At 43.9% G+C, this 25,396-nt stretch overlaps 1 protein-coding gene across 1 annotated transcript in view; it reads right to left on the minus strand.

The window, feature by feature from the left end:
- The window catches only part of Ptpn9 (protein tyrosine phosphatase non-receptor type 9), a 94,557-nt gene that overhangs the window by 5,179 nt on the left and 63,982 nt on the right, over positions 1 to 25,396 (minus strand). The window contains exons 7-10 of the mRNA XM_045160382.1: positions 19,824 to 20,152; positions 12,180 to 12,273; positions 5,544 to 5,610; positions 266 to 344 (exon numbers count right to left, since the gene is read on the minus strand). Of these exons, the coding sequence (XP_045016317.1) occupies positions 266 to 344; positions 5,544 to 5,610; positions 12,180 to 12,273; positions 19,824 to 20,152 (569 nt within the window). The remainder of the gene's footprint in view (positions 1 to 265; positions 345 to 5,543; positions 5,611 to 12,179; positions 12,274 to 19,823; positions 20,153 to 25,396) is intronic.

A 25,396-nucleotide genomic window follows, 5' to 3' on the forward strand; every position in this document is an offset into this window, starting at 1 on the left:
TTCCTCAGTACCCACATAAAGCCAGATACACAAAGTGGTACACGCATCTGAAGCTCATTTGCAGCAGCAAAAAGCCCTGGTGCGCCCATTCTCTTTTCCCTTCTGCTTGCAAATTAATAAGTTTTTTCAAAGAAAAAGTTAAAATAGCTCTGTTTGCCATGGCTTTCCTAATTTTCACTGTTTCTTAGAGAGTCCTCCTAGAGCCATCCATGCTTGGGGGTCAAAGTGAGAATGGGGATCAATAGGTAAGAAGGGATTAACTTACCGGGTGGTCATGACAATCACCAAAACTTTTTGTTCCCATACCATGAGCCAGAAATCTCTGTAAGTGTTCTCCAAAGGGCCTAAAATGAAGGAGGGAAAGAAAAAGAAAAGGCCATTACATTGTGAAGCACATTTCCCCTCTTACTCTTCTCTTCCAAACACTAACTCCAAGCTACGTGTGTCCACTCCCTGCTCTGCCTGTTGTTCTTACTGTTGTGAGACAGTCTCTCTCACATATCCTAGGCTGGCATGAACTCTGAGATCACGATGTAGCCAGTCATGGCTTTGAATTCCAGATCCTTCCCAAGTGTATGCTCTATGCTCTACTGCTGGCTTTACTAACATTCTTTTTTTTTTTTTTCCTGAGGAGGGAAGGTTAAGGCAGAGTCTCACTCTAGCTATTCCTGGTCAGGTGTTTTGTCCCAGCAATGAGAAGGTAACTGCTATAACCTACAATGAGTTCTGAGTCAGCCATGGATTCAAGTTCTGGTTCTGCTACTAGCTGTGTTACAAGGTCACCTAACCATCTGGGCTTCAGTTTGTTCATCTATAAAAACAACTAACAACTAACTCCCTCTTGAGTGCTGGGATTACAGGTGAGGACTGCCATGCCTGACTTTCTTTTATTTTTTTTTTAAGAGTTATTTATTTATTAGAGATGGAGAGAGAAAGAGAGGGGTGCATCAGGGCCTCCAGCCACTGCGAACAAACTCCAGACGCAGACACCGCCATGTGCATCTGGCTTACATGGTACCTGGAGAATCGAACCCAGATCCTTAGGCTTTGCAGGTAGGACCTCACTCTAGCCCAGACTGACCTAGAATTCACTACTTAGTCTCAGGATGCCCTTGAACTTACTGCATCTTCCTACCTCTGCCTCCTGAGTACTGGGATTAAAGGCGTGCGTCACCATGCCTGGCTGAGATGAGGTTTATTGCTGCTGCAACTTAATATCAGACTGCAAAGGAATGTCAGACTAGCTGGCCCCGTTAGTTTCCCATTTGCCTGCCTCCACCTCCCATTGTAGTAAGCAGGTTGGGATCACAAATGCATGTGCCACTTTGCATTCAGCTGTACATGGGTGCTAGGAAATTGACCCCAGGCTGGCAGGCTTTTAACTGCTAAGCAGTCTGTTTAGTTCTTAATGTCTTGAGAAAAAGGACTCATATGGCCAAGGCTTGCCTTGAACTCTATCCCCTATCTTGCCTTACCTCCCAAATACTAGAATTACAGATACATGCTTACCAACTATTTGAAGGTGGTGGGGGATTCTTTTTTAATATTTTATTCATTTATTTGAGAAGGAAAGAGGGAGAAGGAAGCAGACAGAAAACATGGGCATGTCAGGGCTTCTTGCCACTGCAGACAAACTCCAGATGCATGTGCCACTTTGTACATCTAAATTTATGTGGGTAGTGAGGATTCAAACTCGGGTCACCAGGCTTGGCAATAAGAGCCTTTAACCACTGAGCCATCTCCCCAGTCCCATATTTTTATTTACATTTCTATTAGCATAAGGGAATTATAAATATTAAGTTATTTGCTGTATTTTGACCATATTCACCCATCATTACTCTCTTTCCTCCTCCATTCTCAATGATCCCCTTCCTCTTTCCAACCAGTCCTTCTTTTACTTTCATGTTGCTTTTTCCTCCCTCCCTTCCTTCCTTCCTTTCTTTCTTTCTCCATGGTAGGGTCTCACTATAGCCCAAGCTGACCTGCAACTCCATAGTCCTAGGCTGGCCTCAAACTTACAGCGACCAATCTTGCAACCTCTGCCTCCACCTCTACCTCCAGAGTGTGCACCGTCACACCCAGCTCTTTTGTTCTTTCTTTTTCCTTGATGACCCATTAGGGTAGTTTGCTGAAGAAAGGTGAGGGCTCAAGAAGCATGGGCATCGTATTGGTAACTACATCACTAAAAACCTGTCTCCCCCTCCCCCAGCAACCATTAATTGCTTGAAGATCCTCAGAGAGGGGTGGGAGCTTGTGAGCCCCTCCCCTGGCATAGGATTCTTGAGAGGCCAGGTCAGAAGCACTATTGGATTTACAGGAGCTTACATAAAAACTCAATCTTGGGCCGGGCGTGGTGGTGCACGCCTTTAATCCCAGCACTCGGGAGGCAGAGGTAGGAGGATCACCATGAGTTCAAGGCCACCCTGAGACTACAGAGTTAATTCCAGGTCAGCCTGGACCAGAGTGAGACCCTACCTCGAAAAACCAAAAAAAAAAAACAAAACCTCAATCTTGGGGCTAGAGAGATGGTTTAGCCATTAAGCCACTTGCCTGCAAAACCTAAGGACCCATGTTTGACTCCCTGACCCCAAGTAAGCCACATACGAGGTGACGCATGCACAAGGTCATGCATGCACACAAGGTGACACATGCATCTAGTGTTCAACTGCAGTGGCTGCAGGCCCTGACACGTCAATTCTCTCTCTCTCATAAAAGAAAAAATTCCAAGGAAGGGAAGGGAAGGGAGGGGCGGGGAGGGGAGGGGGAAGGGAAGGGAAAAGAAAAGAAAAAAGAAAAGTCCATTTGTGGGGCTGGAGAGATGGCTCAGCAGTGGGGGTACTTGCATACAAAGGGAGACAGGCTAGGTTCAATTCTTCAGTATCCATATAAAGTCAGATGTCCAAAATGGTGTCTGGAGTATGTCTGCAATGGCAGGAAGCCCTGCCTATACTCATACACATTCTCTCTCTCTCTCTCAAATAAATAAATAATATATTTAATTTAATTTATTTATTTATTTGAGAGAAAGATACATATAGAGACAGAATGGGCACACCATGGCCTCTAGCCACTGCAAACCAACTCCAGACCCATGTGCCACCTTATGTATCTGGTTTATGTGGGTACTGGGGAATTGAACCTGGGTCCTTAAGCTTTGAAGGCAAGTGCCTTAAATGCTAAGTGCCAAAGAACCCGGGTTCTATTCCCCACTACCCATGTACAGCCAGATGCACAAAGTGGTGCATGCGTCTGGATTCGTTTGCAGCAGCTGGAGGCCCTGGCACACCTATTCTGCCTCTCTCTCTCTCTCTTCTTTCTTTTTTTTTTTTTATTTTTTTTATTTTTTTTATTTTTTTTATTTTTTAAATTTATTTATTTGAGAGCGACAGACACAGAGAGAAAGACAGATAGAGGGAGAGAGAGAGAATGGGCGCGCCAGGGCTTCCAGCCTCTGCAAACGAACTCCAGACGCGTGCGCCCCCTTGTGCATCTGGCTAACGTGGGACCTGGGGAACCGAGCCTCGAACCGGGGTCCTTAGGCTTCACAGGCAAGCGCTTAACCGCTAAGCCATCTCTCCAGCCCTCTCTCTTCTTTCTATCTCTATCTGCTTGCAAATAAACAAATAAATAAAATATTTAATAAACAAAAAAAAAATTTTGAAAAAACACCCCTGGGCTGGAGAGATGGCTTAGCTGTAGCTGTTAAGGTGCATGCCTGCAAAGCCTAAGGATGCAGGTTCAATTCTCCAGGTCCCAGATGCACATGGTGGTGCATGTGTCTGGAGTTCATTTGTAGTGGTTAGAGGCCTTGGCGTGCCCATTCTCATTCTCTCTGTCTCTAATAAATAAATAAATAAAAACGAATCTTTATGCCTGGTGTGGTGGTGCACGCCTTTAATCCTAGTACTCGGGAGGCAGAGGTCGGAAGATCACCGAGAGTTTGAGTCCACCCTGAGACTCCATAGTGAATTCCAGGTCAGCCTGGGCTAGAGTGAGACCCTACCTAAAAAAAAAAAAAAAAATAGAAACGGGGGGTGAAAAGGCCCAAAGTGAGGTCAGGGGAAGAGACTGAGTAAAGGAAAGGTGGAAAGAGGGCTAATCAAAACCTAAGAGTATGCAAATAAATCATATGGAATCCTCCGGTTTCAGACAATGGAACACTCAGGAGCCATAGATCGTTGTTAGAAAATTTTCAGTGCCAGGGATGGGATACCTCCAGTGAGTTGTTGGCCAGGGAGGTCCCGGATGCCCCCAAACATTATAGGCCATTGCCGAGGCCCTTGGTTTCCCACCAGGAATAGCAGGTAAGACCCTATTGCTGAAGACTTCACAAACTTGGGCTGCAAGGCCACTGAGAAATCCTCTTGGAACTGACCTCCCCCATGTAGACCAGCTGACAGAAAGCTGGAAGAAGCCATTCTACATGTAGTTCAATGGGAGAAAGAGATACCACCAGTGAAGATACTCAATAGTGGACACTGCAAACCTTATAATTGGCCAGCCAGCCCAAATGAGCCAGCGGGTGCAATAGTGGCACGTCTGTCATGGTGGAAACCAACTGCCCTCCAATTGGGCTGGAGGCCCACTCCATGGGTTGGGGGGGAAAACATCCCTGATACTGAAAACTTAAAACAGCACTTGGGAGGCAGAGGTAGGAGGATCGCCGTGAGTTTGAGGCCACCCTGAGACTACATAGTGAATTCAAGGTCAGCCTGGGCTAGAGTGAGACCCTACTTCAAAAAACCAAAAAAAAAAAAAAAAAAAAAAAAAAACCAAAAAATGAATCTTTAAAAAAGAAACAAAACCCTATCTGGGGCTCAAAAAAATGGCTCTGTGAAGCCTGAATGTGGTCGCGCATGCCTTTAATCCCAGCACTCGGGAGGCAGAGGTAGGAGATCTCCAAGAATTTAAGGCCACCCTGAGACTACATAGTGAATTCCAGGTCAGCCTGAGCTAGAGTGAGACCCTATCTCGAAACCCCCCCCAAAAAAAGGGGGGGGACTCTGTGGTAAAGGCACTTACTTGCAAAGCCTGAAAGACCAGGTTCAATACCCCAGTACATAAGCCAGACACACAAAATGGCACCTGTGTCTATAGTTCGTTTGCAGTGGCAAGAGGCCCTGGCACACTCATACTCTGTGTGTGTGTGTGTTAAATAAATTTTTTTTTTAACTCCAGGTTTTACCTTTTCTTAAAAATAAAGTCCATCTGAAACCAGGCATGGTGTCTCAAGCCTGAATCCCAACACTCAGGAAGTGAACGCAAGAGGGCACTGTGCGTTTCCCGGCGTGCGTGTGGCACATAAGCAACCCGCAGAGATTAGAGAGACGGCTCAGTGGATAAAGCCTGTGCCACTTTGGCGTCAGTACCTGACCCTGGCGCCACACAGCCACACATATGGGCAAGAAGGGAAGACTGACGCCCCAATTTTCCCTCTGACCACCACACATGTGCCATGGCATGAGTGTCACACTCATGAACACATACACATGCACACACCCCACACAAATCAACAGGTAAGATCCAGAAGCCAGACAGCTTACCTTGTGTGCCAATGTAAGCATTCTTCTGCTTGTAGCCATCCATGAAACTGGCATTAATATAATCTGTCTAATGATAAAAATGAGCTGTTACTGCAGGTACATGGATTTACCACTGGGGTCATAAAGTGTATTACGTAAGTACAACTCAAGGTGTGGTACTCTCTTCTTGTGAGGCAGAAAAGGTTGGAGTGAAAGGTCCAATTCAGCACTGGGGGAAAAAACACTGATTTACCTATACAGGTAGTGAAAGGAGATGAGGGCATAGCTCAGTGGTAGAGTGCTGTGCAAAGTATTGGCTTCACTCCAACAAATGGTGCTGGGACACTGGGTATCATTCTACAAAAAGTCAGGCCGAGTGTCGCAGCGCAGGCTTTTGATCCCAGAGAGGCAGAGGTAGAAGGATTGCCAGCCTGGGACTACAGAGTGAGTACCATGACCAGCTTGGGCTAGAGGGACTCATTACCTTGAAAAATCAAGATATAAAACCAAGCTGGCCCCCTAATTATACAGGAAGATTAACATAGCCAGGCACTGTAGTGCATAACGATAATCCCAATATTTGGGAGAAGCAAGAGGATCAATGCAAGTTTTAGGCTACCTTTGTCTACAATGAGTTCCAGGACACCAAGTGCTATATATTGAGACCTTCTTTCAAAAAATGGGCTGGAGACGGGCATGGTGGCGCACGCCTTTAATCCCAGCACTCGGGAGGCAGAGGTAGGAGGATCGCCATGAGTTTGAGGCCGCCCTGAGACTACATAGTGAATTCCAGGACAGCCTTAGCTAGAGTGAGACCCTACCTCAAAAAAAAAAAAAAAAAAAAAAAAAGGCTGGAGAGATTGTTTAGCAGTTAAGGTGCTTGCATGAGAAGCCTAAGGACTCATATTCTGCTCCCCAGGACCCATGGAAGCCAGATAGGTGCACAGTAACACAAGTGTGCAAGGTCACACATGTGCACAGCCACATGGCTTAGGTATCTGGATTTCAACGGCAGTGGCTGTAGGCCCTGGCATACCAATTCTTTCTCTCTGTCTCTCTCAGTCTTTCTCTCTTAAATAAATAAATAATTAAAGGAGGATCACTGTGACTTTGAGACCAGCCTGGGACTACAGAGTGAGTTCCAGGTCAGCCTGGGAAAGAGTGAGACCCTACATGGGAAAAAAAAATTTTTTTAAGTATAAGACATTAAAACTATAAAACTCTTGGGCTATAAATATGGCTCAATGGTTAAAGGCACTGGTTTGCCAAGCATGATGGCCCAAAGTCAATTCCCTAGTACCTACATAAAGCCAGATGGAAAAAGTGTCACATGCATCCGGAGTTGATCTGTAATGGCAAGAGACCCTTGAGCACCCATACCCACTCTCTCTTCAATAAATAAATAAAAACATGTAAAAACTCTAAACCAGGCCAGGCATGGTGGTGCATGCCTTTAATCCCTATACTCAGCAGGAGGTAGAAGGACTAACAAGAGTTAGAGGCCACCTTGAGGCTACACAGTGAATTTCAGGTCAGCCTGGGCTAGAGTGAGACCTTACCTTGAACACCCCCCCAAAAAATATAAATAACTCAATAAAATAAAATAAATCGAAGCCTCAAGCCAGGCATGGTGACACACACCTTTAAAATCCCAACACTTAGAGAGGTAGGAGGATTACTATGAGTTCAAAGCCACTCTGAGACCACATAGTGAATTCCAGGCCAGACGGGGCTAGAGCAAGACCTTACCTCAAATAAACAAAACATTAAAAAAAAAAAAAAACCAAACACTAAAATTCCTGGGTGAGAGAGATAGCTAAGTGGTTAACATGCTTGCCTACAAAGCCTAACAACCAAAGGTCGATTCCCCAGTACCACATAGAGATGCACCAAGTGGTTTAAAGGGCACACACTTTTAATCACTCAGGAAGTAGAGGTAGGAAGATTGCTGTGACTTCAAGGCCAGCCTGAGACTGCATAGTGAATTCCAGGTCAGCCTGGACTAGAGTGAGATCCCACCTCGAAAATCCCCAAAAATAAACTAACAACCAGCACTAAGGAGGCAAAAATAGGAGTACTGCTGTGAGTTCGAGGTCAGCCTAGAAGTACAAAGTGAGTTCTAGGTCAGCCTGACCCAGTACAGTGAGACCCTATACTGAAAACAACAACAGAAGGTTAAACAGGGCTGGACAGATGGCTCAGTGATTAAGGCACTTGCCTGCAATGCCTAACAACCTGGATTTGAATACCCATCAACCAAATAAAACCAGATGCACAAAAGGGGTGCATACAGTCTCTCTCTTTACAAATAAATAAATGAATAAAATATTAAAAATGGTTAAATATACACAAAATATTCAAAGAAGCTAAAAGGGGAATTAAACGAAAGTGCTCCTACTAACAGATAAAATGTGACACATCTTCTACACAATGAAATTTTATTTGGCAATAATTAGAAGTGCTGATTTATATTACAACCTGGATAAACCAGCAAGCATACACAAATTGGCACACCATCTGGAATCCATTTGTAGTGACAAGAGGTCAGTGTACCCATACTTTCTCTTTTCTTTTTTTAATGTTTTTATTTATTTATTTATTTATTTATTTGAGAGCCAGAGAAAGAGCCAGAGAGGGAGAGAGAGAAAGAGGAAGGAATAAAGGAAAACAAAATGGGTACATGGGTACACCAGGGCCTTTAGCCACTGCAAACAAACTCCAGACACATGTGCCACCTTTTGCATCTGGATTTATATGGGTACTTGGGAAACTGAACCAAGGTCCTTAGGCTTTGCAGGCAAATACCCTAACCACTAACCCACCTTTCCAGCCCTCCACATCATTTTTTGTTGTTGTTGTTTGAGGTAGGGTCTCACTCTAGCCCAGGCTGACCTGGAATTTACCATGTAGTCCCAGGGTGGCCTCGAACTCACGTTGATCCTCCTAGCTCGGCCTCTCAAGTGCTGGGATTAAAGGTGTGTACCACCACTCCCAGCTCTCTCCATATCAGTTATAAATAAAACTTACAAAATTTCTGCCAACTCCTTTAATTCAGGATGAATACACACACACACACACACACACACACACACACACACACACAGCTTTCAAGAGCCTTTCATTTTAAGGCTAAACACTGAGATCATAGGAAGGAAAGTGGAGAAGGAGGGAAGAATACAGCGAGGACGGTAGGGAGAGAAAGAAGGTTGTTATAGCTATAGTTTTGAGTCCTAATATACATACTATAGCTGGTTGAGAACTGAATGGAGAGACAGTGAAATGGATAGAAGTGAGGAGGGATGTAGGAGGATTGGGTATTTGAAACCAGCCTGGATTAAAACCTCTTGGGAGGACTTCCAGTTAAGATGGTGGCATAAGACCCATGCCAAAGTAGCCTAGGGGAGAAAAAGCAAAACAAACAAACAAACAAACAAAACTAGCAAAATACACTCTCTACCATAAAGTGAAGGTGCGTAAGAAATCATCAACCACAGCAGGGAAGCAGGAGAGACCGCAGAAGCAGCTCCAGCAGCAGCGGCACCAGCTCTGTGTGGTTGTGTCTGCCAGGTTCGGCCTGAGCCGCAGTAAAAGCCAGGTGGGGGGATTTTCCCACTCACCTCAGCCTCTTAGCAAACTCAAGAAACGTGAAGGGAGAAAGACAGGGACCAACTGGGTAACGACAGCAGAAATTTAGCCACCATCCACAGCACAAGCGTCAGCCAGCATGAGAGACCTGGGGAAGAGAGCTCACCTACACAGCACCCGGCACAGGCGATCAGAGCAGAGACCCTGACAGCCTACCTGAGCCCACAGTTCAGTGGAGAGGGACTCAAGCAGGTGTGCAGCATAGCTGAGACCAAAGCCATCCCAAGAAGTAACTGGGACTACACCCGGTCAGTACCCTCCAAAACAGCCTAGTATGTAGGCTTTCATCGGAAGTGCTAATTGCACCTTCCATGTCAGGGTAAATTATGTATTAAGTCTGATGGATGGTTGGATTTGCCATTTTTTAAAATACATATATATTTTTTTATTGACAATTTCTGTATTTACAGGTAACAACCCATGGTATTTCCCTCCCCTCCTCCACTTTCCCCTTCGTAACTTTGCTCTCCATCATATCATCTCCCTCTCTCCATTAGTCTCTCTTTTAATTTGATGTCATCATCTTTTTCTCCTATTATGAGGGTCTTGTGCAGATACTGCTAGGCACTGCAAGGTCTTGGATATTGAGGCTAAATTCTGCCCAGACAGTTGTTAAATCAGCTATATACTGGGCTTGTCGTTTGTTGCTTCCTGATTTATAGTGCCTTTGATTCCTCTTCTGTCATTTGTTGGGGCAAGGGCTCACTCGGTCACAAGCTGACCTTGGAATCCTCTACAGAACAGAAATCTAAGCCTCCCAGTTGACAGGATTAAGGGTTTGGGGCAACACACATCCTTAGGGACTGTGACTTTGTTAAATGATCTGTTTGTCATAATACCTACCCTTGCATAAATACTCTGTGCTGGTTTTCACTGAATGTGTATACCTGTTTAGTTAAATTTTAGAATTTGCCTGTATTTTGTTCTACCAAGTTTACTAGAATATTCTCATAGGCACAATCTCAACAGATAAAAGAGAAATTCAAAAAATCATATGGATTTACTATAAGAACATATACTCCATTAAGTTTGAAAATCTGAAATGATTTCCTTGATTTAAAGGCTTGTTGGTACACGCGTTTAATCCCAGCATTCAGGAGGCTGAGGTAGTTGGATCTCTGTGAGTTCGAGGTCACCCTGAGACTACATAGTGGCTCATGTGTCTAGAGGTTGTCTGCAGTGGCTAGAGGCCTTGGCATGCCCATTCTCTCCCTCCCTCCCTCTCTGTCTCAAATAAAATTTTAAAAAAATCAATAAAAAATTAAAAACCAAAAGTTAGGACTGGAGAGATGGCTTAGTAGTTAAGGCACTTGCCTGCAAAGTCTAAGGATCCGCTCAGCTAACTTTTTTAAAAATTATTTTTATTTATTTTTATTTTTGACTTTCAAGGTAGGGTCTTACTCTAGCCCAGGCTGACCTGGAAATCAATATGGAGTATCAGGGTGACCACTAACTCAGTGATCTGCCTTCCAAGTGCTAGGATTAAAGATGTGCACCATCATGCCCAGCTAATTTGTAAAAAAATATTTTGCCAGGTGTGGTGGCACACACCTTTAATCCCAGCACTTGAGAGGCAGACATAGGAGGATTGCTGTAAATTCGAGGCTACCCTGAGATGACACAGTGAACTCCAGGTCAGCCTGGGCTAGAATGAGACCCTACCTCAAAAATCCAAAACAAAAAACAAACAAACAAACAACAATAACAAAAAATGGTTAGCAGAGCATGTCTTTAATCCCAGCACTCGGGAAGCCGAGATAGGTGAATCACTGTGAGTTAAAAGCCAACCTGAAGCCAGGCATGATGGCGCATGACTTAATCCCAGCACTTGGGAGGCAGAGGTAGGAGGATTGCTCTGAGTTCAAGGCCACCCTAAGACTAAATAGTGAGTTCCAGGTCAGCCTGGACTAGAGCAAAACTCTACCTCAAAAAAAAAAAAAAAAAAAAAAAAGCCAACCTGTGAATTGCAGGTCAGCCTAGACTACAGAAAAACTGTACCTTGGAAAAACAAACCAAAAAAATTAATAAAGACTATTTGGAACTTAATCCCCAGGATTAAAAACATAACTATTGGGAATAGCCACAAGTGTATGTAAGCCCAGTGCCATACAGAACCCAAAAATCACCAGAGCTATGGAAAAACGGCAAGCTCCAGGAACAGAAGAGACTCCAGCTCAAATGAGAACAGGCCTATGAGGGACAGATGGAGCATGACAGCGGCTGTTCCTCTGGCGAACACAGTCAAGCACCTGGGATGCCATAAGAGCACCTACTATATACCACACACCACACCACACAAGCAATAGAAGACTGTACAGTCAGCACTCACATAAAGAATTTCATTTACCTCTCAATGCTGTGAAGTAGGCATTAAGGAACTTGTCTAGTCACAGACTGGACTACTATCTAGTGAAATCAGAAATCAAATATTATCTTTCTGGTGTCAGAGTTCATTTAAAAATTTTTTTTGGTATTTTTATTTATTTATTTGAGAGCGACAGCCAGCGAGAGAGAGAGAGAGAGAGAGAGAGAGAAAGAGAGAGAGAGAGAGAGAGAGAGAGAGAGAGAGAGAGAATGGGCACGCCAGGGCCTCCAGCGACTGCAAATGAACTCCAGACGCATATGCCCTCTTGTGCATCTGGCTAACGTGGGTCCTGGGGAATCGAGCCTCAAACCGGGATCCTTAGGCTTCACAGGCAAGCGCTTAACCACTAAGCCATCTCTCCAGACCAGTTAGAGTGCATTTTTATTCTACTGTAGTAAGTTTCACGTCTGAAGAGACTTAATTTCTCACTGTTCCAAAAATAATGACATTGAAAGCTGGGCATGGTAGCGCACACCTTTAATCCCAGCACTAGGGAGGCAGAGGTTGGAGGACTGCCATGAGTTTGAGACTCCACAGTGTGTTCCACGTCAGCCTGGACTACAGTGAAACCCTACCTGGAAATTGACACCCTCCCCCCACCCCCGGCATTGCACCAAGAAAAAAAAAAAAAGACCTTGATCTCCTACCTGACTATAGCCACTTCGTTTTGTCAGCTTCACTCTAGTCTGGTCCAGGCAGGGCACATCCCCATAGCGGTTCTTCTCTAGATTTCCTGGAGACCTAAAGGAAATAAAAGAGGGAAGGTGGAATAAAGACAAATAGGAATCAAGGGTGTTGGAACACATCTTGTTACCCCAACTCTCAGGAGATAAGAGGCAGGAGGACCAGGAATTTAAGGTCAGCCTTAGGTACACAGAGTTCCAGACTGGTCTGGGCTACGTAAGACCCTGTCTCAAAAAGAAGAAGGAAGAAGGATGGAAAGGAGGAGGAGGAAGAAGGAAGAAAAAGAAAGGAGGAGAAAAAGGAGGAGGAAGGAGTTTCAGAGTGTTGTATCTAAAACATCAGGCAACACAAACCTAGATGTCAATTACTCTTGTGAGTGAGGTCATAGACATTTTCATTCTCTAGTGTTTCTGTGCTAGGAATTGAACCCAGGGCCTTACCTATGCTAAGCATATGATCTATAACTTAGTTATACTCCCAAACTTAACATTTTTGTAAGTGTAGATTATGTATGGAAATAAGACAATTCCCTGCAAAAGAATGTACTGAATGAATGGTCTAAGACAAAAGTTGGTTCTAGCTAGACATGGTGGCGCACATCTTTAATCCCAGCACTCAGGAGGAAGGAGGATTGCCTTGCATTCGAGGCCACCCTGAGACTACATAGTGAATTCCAGGTCAGCCTGAGCTAAAGTGAAACCCAACCTCGAAAAACTAAACAAAAATTTGGTTCTTTTAAGTGAAACACTGTAGTAAATACCCAAGAATACAAAGCAGCTTTAGAACTGGGTAAGGGGCAGAAGATGGAAGGATTTGAAGAAATACTTCAGAAAGTCTAAATTGATTCGAGTCATCTCTCTGTGCTTGTTGACACATGTGACCAGCTGCTTCATGTTCCCGTTGCCTTCCCCACATAGATAGACTGTCACCTCCAACTGGATGCTGAAATAAAGTCTTCCTAAACAAAATTTTAAAAGCCTAAATTGATATAGTGGGAGGATTAGGACATTCAAAAAAGCACTCAGAAGAGGAAAGCTTTTGAGAAAGATTCGATCTTAGAGATAACCAAAGAGATTGTGATCACAGTATCAGCAGAAACACAGATGAAAGAGCTATTGTGATGAGATCTCACACAGAAATATCAAGCATGTAATGAGGAATGGGAAAGGCTAGAAGTGAGAGGAGTATACCTGTAAGCCCATCACTAGGAAGCTCAGGCAGGATAATCTTTTTTTTTTTTTAATTTATTTATTAGAGAGAGAGTGAGATTGGGTCCACCATGCCACTGCAAAGAACTCCAGATGCATGCACCACCATATGCATCCGGGTTAGGTGGGCACTGGGGAACTGAACGTGGATCCTTAGGCTTCACAGGCAAGTGCCTTGACTGTCAAGACAACTCTCCAGCCTCACGGTTGTTTTGTAGAGACAGGGTCTCACTCTAATCCAGGCTGACCTGGAATTCACTATGTAGTCTCAGGCTGGCTTCCAACTCACAGTGATGCTACTACCTCTGCCTCTGGATAAATATGAACAGGATATTTTGAAAAAGGATTAATTGGCTGGGCGTGGTGGCACATGCCTTTAATTCCAGCACTAGGGAGGCAGAAGTAGGAGGATCACCATGAGTTCAAAGCCACTCTGAGACTACAAAGTGAATTCCAGGTTAGCCTGCGCTAAAGTGAAACCCAACCTTGAAAAGAAAAAAAAAAAAAAGGGACAGTCAATAATAGCCAGGCATGGTGGTACACACGTTTAATCGATCACTGTGAGTTCAAGGCCAACCTGGAACTAAGAATGAGTTCCAGGTCAGCACAGGCTAAGGTAAGACTCTACCTTGAAGAAAAAAAAAAAAGGGGGAGAGAAAGGAAGGGAGGAGATTGTATATATGTAAGTAGAATGATTGAGATAGGAGGTAATATGATGGAGAATGGAATTTCAAAGGGGAAAGTTTGGCGGGGGGGGGGGAGAGGGAGGGAATTACCATGGGATGTATTTTTTTATAATCATGGAAAATGCTAATAAATTTTTTTTTTAAAATTAAGAAAAAAAAAAACTAAAAAACAGGTCTGGACTGGAGAGATTGCCTAGTGGTTAAGGTACTTGCCTACAAAGTCTAAAGACCTAAGTTCAATTCCCCAGTACCCATGTAAGCCATATGCACAGGGTAGCGCATGTGTTTGGAGTTTGTTTGCAGTGGCTAGAGGCCCAGGCACGCCCATTCTCAATCTCTATCTGCCTCTTGCTCTCTCTCTCAAATAAGTAACTAAATAAATTATTTTTTAAAAAGTAAAAACCAGAAGCCGGGCGTGGTGGCACATACCTTTAATCCCAGCACTCGGGAGGCAGAGGTAGGAGGATTGCCATGAGTTCGAGGTGACCCTGAGACTCCATAGTGAATTCCAGGTCAGCCTGTGCTACAGTGAGACCCTAACTCGAAAAAGTAAAAAAGAAAAAAAAAAAAAAAAGAAACAGAAAGGTTTAACTTTTTCTCCCCCCCAAGGTAGGGTCTCACAATAGCTCAGGCTGACCTGGAATTCACTCTGTAATCTCAGGGTGGCCTTGAACTCACAGCGATCCTACCTCTGCCTTCCTGAGTGCTGGGATTAAAGGTGTGCACCACACATTTCTTTTATTAAATTATTAAATAATTATTACTTTATTTTATATAAATTATAAGTGAAGTAATTCGTAAACATAAAGCAATGTATTTTATTTTTAAAATATTTTTATTTTATTTATTTATTTGACAGAGAAAGAGGGAGAGAGAGAATGGGCCTGCCAGGGCCTCCAGCCACAACAAACTCCAGACACATGCACCCCCTTGTGCATCTGACTAACGTGGGTCCTGAGGAATTGAACCTGAGTCCGCTGGCTTTGCAGGCAAATGCCTTGACTGCTAAGCCATCCCTCCAGCCCAAAACAATGTATTTTAAAGCTAAACTAAAATACAGGGTTGGGAGAGATGGCTTAGTGGTAAAGAGTGCTTGTCACTTACACATAAGCGTCTCTTGGGCTGGAGACTGCAAGTTCAACCCGCCAGGATACACATAACAAGCATGGCCACTGTGGTGGTTTGATTCAGGGGTCCCCCATAAACTTAGGTGTTCTGAATGCTAGGTTCCCAACTGATGGAGATTTGGGAATTAATGTCTCCTGGAGGGAGTGTATTGTTGGGGGCAGGCTTATGGGTGTTACAGCCAGTTTTCCCATGCCAGTGTTTGGCACACTCTCCTGTTGCTATTGCCTACCTTATGTTGGCCGGGGGTGATGTCCACCCTCTGTTCATGCCATCATTTCCCCCTGCCATCATGGAGCTTCCCCTTGAGCTTGTAAGCCAAAATAAACCTCTTTTTCCCAGAAGCTGCTCTTGGTTGGGTGATTTCTACCAGCAATGTGAACCTGACTGCAACAGCCACCAAACATGTCAACAGCCTTAGTCAGCAGGGAGGGGTGTTGGAGAGAGGGAAAGAAACATGTGATAAGTGATAAAAGGACACTCAACATTCTCCTCTGATGTCTGTTCAACTTGTGCATGGGGCATGCACACCTGCACACACACAAGTGCATACATCACACACATACTCTACATACACATATGCAAAAAACCCTAAAGTACAATACTATAACCAAGAATAAAGTTTGAATTTGATAAAAGCATAACAAAATAAAAAATGTTTCAATCTTTCTTCCTACAAGCCAAGCCTAAGCATAGAACAAAGGGAAAGGCTACAGAATCCTAACTACCATTATTTTTGAATAGTGAACGTAGTATTAAGATGTTTTGTGACTATACCATAGATTGTAGTTTTACTACATTATTCATCAAAATAGTGTTTAAAAAGACTAAATCAGGGCTGGAGAGATGGCTTAGTGGCTAAGCGCTTGCCTATGAAGCCTAAGGACCCCAGTTCCAGGCTCGATTCTGGTCTCACATTAGCCAGATGCACAAAGGAGTGCATGTGTCTGGAGTTCGTTTGCAGTAGCTTGAGGCCCTGGCGTGCCCATTCTCGATCTGCTGCTTTCTCTCTCTGTCGCTCTCAAATAAATAAATAAATAAAAATAAAAGACTAAAGCATGTGTGGTAGGAAGGGCTTAGGGTTAAGACACTTGCCTGCAAAGACAAAGGACCCACGTAAGCCAGATGCACAAGGTGACACATGAGTCTGGAGTTTGTTTTCAGGGGCTGCAGGCCCTGGCACGCACACATATTCTCTCTCTCTCTTTCTCAAATAAATACATAAAAAGACTAAAGTATTTCAAAATTTAATTCCTATCTCAACTCCACTGGAATCTTCTAACCCAAGAATGAAGTCTTCAGGAAATGTCTCAGATGCTATCAACACTGAATGATCATTGTGATACAGGTGGCTTAATTTTTCTAAGTCACAGATCTCTCTGGTTTCTACAAGTATCAAAGAAACCCCCACAGGGCAAAAATCAATCTGCACAGAGCTAATCACCAGTGCCCTTCCCTTCAATCCCAGGATGAGGGTGGCTTTTGTGTTTTAGGAATCGATACATCTCCGCAAAGAGCAGGCTATGCTGTGTGTACAGTAGCCATTCTGTTACCAGTTACAAAGTAATCTGTGTACATGTTTGGGGAAAACAAATCATTTCTACCTACAGTTGCTGCTCCAACATACTGAACTGATTCCCTGTGGTAAGGTGTGTGCTGACTGAGCACCGCTGTCATAGATAAAGCGTCTTAATATAATCTCCCAGAGAAGCAAACCTGAGGTGTCCCCATTGGACTGAGCCTCTCCTCAGCAGCCTGCCACGAGACCACAACACAACCTGCTCCGCTCTGCACTGCGCTTCCAGCTCCCATCTTGAGAACCGGCTCTTTAATTCTTTAATGCAATTACTGAAGCAGTAACTAGCTGCACAATCACCTATGGGATGGTCCGAAACCCCCAAACAAGGGTCTCCCTCAAAAAAATTAAAAAAAAAAAAAAGTTCTCCTCCTCCCCACTCCAAATTGCTTCCTTCATTCAAGATTAGTGGTAGACGCGAAGTGTGGCAGTCTTAGAGGGACTCAACACTTAGGAGGTGAAGGTGGGAGGATCCTCCTGAGTTTGAGGACAGCCAGAGCTACACAGTGCATTCCAAGGTAGCCTGGGAAAAAGTGTCCTGATTGGGAAAGAAAAAAGTTGTATGAGAGAAAGCAATTCATCCCCTGAGTCTATCCAGCCTTCCTGTTTACTCCTCTTGCCTTCGATGCAACGCTGAGGGTCAGCACGAGCCTCACTAACTCAGACAGTGCATTCTCCTATGGAGCGAGGACCCTAGCATTTTAGCTCTGTTTATTGGCTGCTTTTCCTTTTATTGTTAAATATTTATTTGGTTCCTTGAGGTAGAGAGACAGAATATGAATGGGTATATCAAGGCTTTCTGCAGCTGCAACTCCAGACTCAAGCACCACTTTGTGGGAACTAGGGAACCAAACCTACGCTGCCAGGCTTGGAAAGCAAGTGCCTTTAACCACTGAACCATCTCTCTGGTCATTGATTGCTTTTTGTTTTGGTCTGTTTTAATTTTGGAGGAAGGATCTCACTCTAGCCAAGCTAACCTGGAATTCACTATGTAGCTTCAGGCTGGCCTTGAACTCTTTTTTTTGTTTGTTTGTTTGTTTTTTCTTTTTCAAGGTAGGGTCTCACTCTAGCCCAGGCTGACCTGGAATTCACTATGGAGTCTCAGGGTGGCCTCGAACTCACGGTGATCCTCCTACCTTTGCCTCCCAAGTGCTGGGATTAAAGGCATGCGCCACCACGCCAGACTTTGGCCTTGAACTCTTATCTCTGCCTCTCAAGTGATAAGCTGGGATTAAAGGTGTATACCACTACACTCATTTTGAGCCTTTTTATAAAGCACTGTACTGGATGTGGTGGTGCTCAACTTTATCCTCAGCACTCGTTCTAGGTCAGCCTGAGACTACATTAAGAATTCCAGACCAGCCTGGGCTAAAGTGAGACTCTACCTCGAAAAGCAAATATCAGGGCTGGAGAGATGGCTCAGTGGCTAAGTCATTTGCCTGAATTTGAGTCTCCAGTACCCATATAAAGACAGATGCACAGTGGGAAACACATCTGGAGTTCGTTTGCAGCAGCCGGAGACCCTGGTGCACCCATTCTCTCTGTATCACTTCTCTCTCTCCCTGCAAATAAATAAAATATTTCTTAAAAAGGAAAGGAAAACAACAAATAAACAGACAATGGAAGCACTTGCTGGCCTGTAGAGATGGTTTAAGGGTTAAGGCACTTGCCTATGTGAAGTCTAAGGACCCTGGTCCTGGTTCGATTCCTCAGTACCCATATAAGGCAGATATACAACATGGCACATACACCTGGAGTTTGCTTGCAGTGGCTGGAGGCCCTAGCATGCCCGTTCTTTTTTTTTTTTTTTTTTCTCAAGGTAGGGTCTCACTCTGGTCCAGGCTGACCTGGAATTAACACTGTAGTCTCAGGGTGGCCTTGAACTCACGGCGATCCTCCTACCTCTGCTTCCCAAGTGCTGGGATTAAAGGCGTGTGCCACCACGGCCGGCACCATTCTTGTCTTTCTCTCTTGCTCTGCCTCTCACTCTCTCTCCAATAAATAAATATATAAATAAAGCACTTGCATTTTAGGAAAATACCCTAAGATCTAATAAAATTTCTCTTGTTAATACCCCCCAAAATCAGAAACTTCAAAGAATAGTGGGTTGGAAAGATGGCTTAGCGGTTAAGGTGTTTGCCTGCAAAACCAAAGAACCCAGGTTTGATTCCTCAGGACCCAAGTAAGCAAAATGCACAAGGTGGCACATGTGTCTTGAGTTCATTTACAGTGGCTTAAAGCCCTGGCACATCCATTCTCTCTATCTCCTTCTTTCTGTGTCTCTCTCAAATAAGTTAAAAAATATATTAAAAATCAAAGCATAGGACATGGGCAACAAACCTGAAGCAGGAGATAAGAAAGAAACCTTTTTTCCCCTCCAGGTTTTTCACTCTAGCCCAGGTTGACCTGGAATTCACTATGTAGTCTTAGGGTGGCCTTGAACTCACCGCAATCCTAAATCTCCCTCCTGAGTGCTGGGATTAAAGGCGTGTGCCAACACACACAGCTTTCTTTTTTCTTTTTTAATTTATTCGAGAAAGGGAAAGAGGCAGAGAGAGAGAGAGAATAGGCGGGCCAGGGCTTCCAGCCACTGCAAATGAACTCCAGATCCATGTGCCACTTTGTGTATCTCAGTTATGTGGGTCTTGGGGAATTGAACCGAGGTCCTTTGGCTTCACAGGCAAGCGCCTTAACTGCTAAGCCATCTCTCCAGCCCTGTTTTTGTTTTTTTGAGGCAGGTTCTCGCTTAGCCCAGGCTGACCTGAAACTTACTATGTAGTCTCAGGGTTAGCCTTAAACTCATGGCAATCCTCTGACCTCTGCTTTCAAGAGCTGGCATTAAAGGTACACACCACCACTCCCAGCTGAGAGAAACTATTATATAAGTAAAAGTGAGCCTTCCTTTGTAACCCAAGACCTCCACTAAGGACATGTAGTGTGGAAGGAGCTGCACTCAGTACTTGCCAGAAGCATCACGGTAACTGATTACGGAGCCCAACACCTCCTACTTACATGGAACAGTGGAAAGTGCCAACAGGGTTCTCACGACGGATATCTTCATACTCCTCGTAGATCCCCCGTTTTTGCCTGGTGTTAACATAGTCTACCAACTCTTGGATGGTCATGGCGTGTGGACCTGGAACATGTACTGAGTTCCAGTCTAAGGCAGGAGGTAGGGAGAACAAGATGATCTCATCGAAGGGATCAGGGTGGCCGTTCACTTGGGGGAGGAACTGGAAATTCCAAGTGGCGAGGTCAATTTTGACAAACCCACCAAGATTTTCTGGAAGGCACTCCCTAGGCAGATGCTGGGTAACCTCAGATGTCTTTAATATCTGAATCTGGAAAGACAGAAAGAACCATGAGTATGAAGGAGATAGATTAGGAGCCACACATATACTCATGACGAAGAACAAGCGTGCTTATATTAGGTTAGGGAGTACGGTGACACTTGCTGGAAATAGTAAGTCTATTTGTAGACAAAGCAAACTTTATTTCATCTGCCTGGGATTGAAGTGCTATGAATTTTCATATAGAAGTTTGAATAAGCCACGTGTGATGACGCACACCTTTAATCCCAGCACTGGGGAGGCAAAAGTAGGCAGATCAGGGGGAGGGGATATATGGAGAGGAGAGTTTTAAAAGGGAAAGTGGGGGGGAGGGAATTACCATGGGATATTGTTTACAATTACTGAAGTAAAAAAAAAAAAAAGTAGGCAGATAACCTTGAGTTCAAGGCCAGCCTGAAACTACATACTGAATTCCAGGTCAGCCTGGGCTAGAGTAAGACCCTACCTTGAAAGACCAAAAGAGGGAAGGAAAAAAAATGGTATGGATGTTTAGCAAATTCATTCCTGGAATTAGAGGCCAGATTATCCATCTTCTGAGAGGAAGACATAGTAAATGAAGGCCTCTCAGGACCAGTGCATGCTGTAGCCTTTCTTTTTGGCCACAACATTGCACAGGTAGTAATGTTTTTCAACCCCTTACTCAAACAACCAATCTGTGTCTCTTGGTTTATATTTTACTCACAGTTTGGTATGGATGGTCTCAAAGATAGATTTCTTGGAGAGATGACTTAGCAGTTAAGGCACTTGCCTGCAAAGCCAGAGGATGGAAATTCAATTCCTCAGTATACACGTAAGCCAGATGCACAAGGTGGCACATGCATTTGGAGTTCATTTGCAGCAGCCTAGAGGCCCTGGTGCATATATACACACATATATAAAATATTTTATTTATTTATTTGAGAGAGAAAAGGAAGAGGCAGAGAGAAAGAGAATGGATGCACCAAGGCCTTCAGACAATGCAAACAAACTCAAGACGCATGCGGCTCCTTGTGTATCTGGTTTATTTACATGGGTCCTGGGGAATTGAACTGGGTCCTTAGGCTTCACAAGCAAATGCCTTAACTGCTCAGCCATCTACCCACCCATGTATGTATGTATGTATGTATGTATGTATGTATGTATGTATGTATGTGTGTGTGTGTGTATATATATAGTTTATTTTATCTATTTTTTATTTTAATTTTTTGAGGAAGGGTCTCACTCTTGCCAAGGTTGACTTGGAATTTATTATGTATTCTCAGGGTGTCCTCAAACTCATGGTGATCCTCCTACGTCTGTCTCCCAAGTGCTGGGATTAAAGGTATGAGCCACCACACCCAGCTTCTTTTTTATGAAAGTGATGCACTGCCTACCTGCCTACGGCGCTGAGGCACTGCCTCCAGCTTCTTTTTATTCTTTTTTTTTTTTTTCTCTTCCAGGTAGGGTCTCATTCTAGCTCAGGATGACCTGGCATTCACTATCTATTTTCAGGCTGACCTCAAACTTGTGGTGATCCTCCTACCTCTGCCTCCCGAGTCCTGGGATTAAAGGCATGCACCACCACGTCCGGCATCTTTGTAAAATGTTTTATTTATTTTGAGAGAGAGTGAGAGAAAGAGGCAGATAAATAGAGAATGGGCATGCCAGAGTCTCCAGCCACTACAAACGAACTCCAGACACATGCGTCACCCTTTGCATGTGGCTTATGTGGGTACTAGGTAATCAAACCTGGGTTCCTTGGCTTTTTAGGCAAGCACCTTAACTGGTAAGACATCTCTTCAGCCCTCAAAGATAAATTTCTATGAAAGAAAGACAAGGCCAGTTACCTAGAGACAGGTAGCCTGAGAAAATACAAGTAATCATAATTCTATTTTCTAATTAAATACAACCATGCTAGACCAAGACAGTCTATAGTTAGCTCTGCTTTGAATGTCTGAGTAGGATAACTGTTCTTAAAAGCTTGTTTTCCAGGCTGGAAAAATGGCTCAGTGGTTAAATGTACTTGCTTGCAAAGCCTGCTGCCCAGTCCCCACGTAAAGCCAGATGAGACGAGTGCACATGTGTTTGGAGTTCATTTGCAGTAGCAAGAGGACGTGCTTGCCCATTCTGTCTGTCTCTCTCAAATAAATTGTTTTTAAAAGCTTGTTTCTCTTGCTCTTCTGTGAAGCCCCTAACTGAATGTGTGAGTCAATACTCTCCTGCTTTATGCTATTACCCATCTGGCTTTACATAGGTGGCTAGGAAACTGAACCTAGGCAAGTTCCTTAGCCACTGAGCCATCTTTCCCAACCCCTCTATTTTCTTTCTTTCTTTCCATCTATCTAGCTATTGTTTTGTTTTCTTTTGTTCTTATTTTTTTAATGCAGGGTCTTATTCTATAGTCCCAGGGTGGCCTTGAACATATGGAGATCCTCCTACCTGGCTTTTTCTTTCTTACTTTTTTTTGGGGGGGGGGGAGGGGTTTCGAGGTAGTGTCTCACTCTGGCTCAGGCTGACCTGGAATTCACTATGTAGTCTCAGGGTGGCCTCGAACTCACGGCGATCCTCCTACCTCTGCCTCCGGACTGCTGGGATTAAAGGCGTGCGCCACCACGCCCGGCTTTCTTTCTTACTTTTAAAAGCATTTTTTTTTGTTTTGTTTTGTTTTTGGAGGTAGGGTCTCACTCTGGCTCAGGGTGACCTGGAATTAACTACGTAGTCTCAGGGTGGCCTCGAACTCACAGCGCTCCTCCTACCTCTGCCTCCCAAGTGCTGGTATTAAAGGCATGCACCTCCACGCCCAGCACTTTTTTTTTAAATTATTTTTTTTTATTTTTTTTGTTCATTTTTTATTTATTTATTTGAGAGTGACAGACATAGAGAGAAAGACAGATGGAGGGAGGGAGAGAGAATGGGCGTGCCAGGGCTTCCAGCCACTGCAAACGAACTCCAGACGCATGCACCCCCTTGTGCATCTGGCTAACGTGGGACCTGGGGAACCAAGCCTCGAACCGGGGTCCTTAGGCTTCACAGGCAAGCGCTTAACCACTAAGCCATCTCTCCAGCCCACGCCCAGCACTTTTAAAAGCATTTTATTTTTATGTATGTATGTATGTATGTGAGAGCATATGGGCATGCCAGGGCCATTAACCACTGCAAACAAACTTCATATGCAAATGCCACTTTGTGCATCTCACTTTAAGTGGGTACTGGGGAACTGATCCCAGACCACTAGACTTAGTAAGCAAGCACCTTTAACCACTCAGCAATCTCCCCAGTCCCTTTTTATTTTTATTCTTAAATAGCTGCTGTATAGCCCCCCCAGAGTGGCCTCAAACCTACCATGTGTCTGAAGATGACATTGAACCTCTTTGTTCTCCTAAATCTTCTCAAGTGCTGAGATTACAAGTGTACAACACCATGGCTAGCCATATACCAATGTTCCTTTTTTTTTTTTTTTTTTTTTTTTTTTTTAAGGTAGGTTCTCCCTCTATCTCAGATAGAGCTGGAATTCACTCTATAGCCCAGTCTGGCTTTGCATTCATGACAATTGTCCAACCTCAGCCAACACCTCAGCCAACAAGTGCTGGGATCATGGGCATGAGCTACCATAACCAGCTTGTCAATGTTTCCTATATCTTCCAAGGGCTATAATCGGTAACCAAGACAATAATCTTGCAGACTAGAAACATTCCAGAAATTAAAACAGAATTAAAGTAATTCTTTACTTATTTATTTGCATGTGTGTGTGTGCGTGCATGCCAGGGTCTCTTACTACTGCACACACATATCACATGAATAGGCCACTTTCCATATCTGGCTCTACATGCTTATTGGGGAATCAAACCAAGGCCACAGGAGTTGTAATAAGTGCCTTGAAACACTGAGCTACCTCCCCAGCCCATAATCAAAGTAATGTTGGACAAAACTTTTTGAATTGGAAATAAGAAGAAGCTATTTTTTGTCTAGGCAGGAACTCACTGTAGGCTGACCTAGAACTCATGCTGTAGTCCCAGGCTGGCCTCAAACTCACACTCATGGTGATCCTCTGCCTCCCAAGTGCTGGGATTAAAGGCGTGCACCACCATGCCTGGCCAAGAACCTGTTTTAAGGGAGAACAATTTTTTTTTTAGGAGCCAGGCATGGTGGATTGCTCCTCTAATTCCATTACTTGAGAGGCTGAGGTAGGAGTTCTGCCATGATCTTAAGGCCAGTTCAGACTACATAATGACTATCAGTCCAACCTCCATCTTTCAAAAATCTCAAAAAAAGGGCTGGGAAATGGCTTAGTGGTTAAGGCATCTGCCTGTGAAGTCTAAGGACCCTGGTTTGATTCCCCAGGACCCATATAAACCAGATGCCCAAGGGGACACATGCATCTGGAGATCATTTGCAATGGCTAAAGACCCTGGCACATACATTCTCTTTTTCTCTCTATCTGCCTCTTCCTCTCTCAAATAAGTAAATAAAATATATTTTTAAAAATCTCAAAATAAAGCTGGGCATGGTGGCACACGCCTTTAATCCCAGCACTCAGGAGGCAGAGGTAGGAGGATTCCCGTTAGTTCAAGGCCACCTTGAGACTCCATAGTGAATTCCAGGTCAGCCTGGCCTAGAGTGAGACCCTACCTCGAAAAAAAAAAAAAAAAAATCTCAAAAACGTAAAATAAAATAAAAATCAGAAATATAAGTAGGGTCAGTTGTGGTGGTGGTGCTGGTAGGAAACTGTGATAAAGCAAAAGCAGGAGGATCAGAAATATTACTAGGTATACAGGAGTAATTGCCTAACCACCCTGGTAGTGAAATTTTCTTCCAGATGAACAAATTATGATTTTGGTGTTTTTGTTTGGTTGGTTGGTTTTTCAAGGTAAGGTCTTGCTCTAGCCCAGGTTGACCTGGATTCACTATGTAGTCTCAGGGTAGCCTTGAACTCATGGCAATTCCATTACCTCTGCCTCTCCAGTGCTGGGATTAAAGGTGTACACTACCACTCCCAGCTCACAAACTACGTTTTTGTTTTTAAGGGTGTTGGGAATAGAACATGAGGCCTTGCTTATGCTAGGCAAGCCCTCTACCACTGAGCTACACACCTTAGGTGAACAAATTATTTTATTTATTTTTTAAAATATTTATTTATTTATTTATTATTATTTATTTATTTATTTTGAGTTTTCAAGGTAGGGTTTCACTCTGGCCCAGCCTGACCTGAAATTCACTCTGCAGTCTCACTGTGGCCTTGAACTAACAGCAATCCTCCTACCTCTGCTTCACAAGTGC

The sequence above is a fragment of the Jaculus jaculus genome, chromosome 10, assembly GCF_020740685.1.
Source record: "Jaculus jaculus isolate mJacJac1 chromosome 10, mJacJac1.mat.Y.cur, whole genome shotgun sequence".
Classification (NCBI taxonomy): Eukaryota; Metazoa; Chordata; class Mammalia; order Rodentia; family Dipodidae; genus Jaculus; species Jaculus jaculus.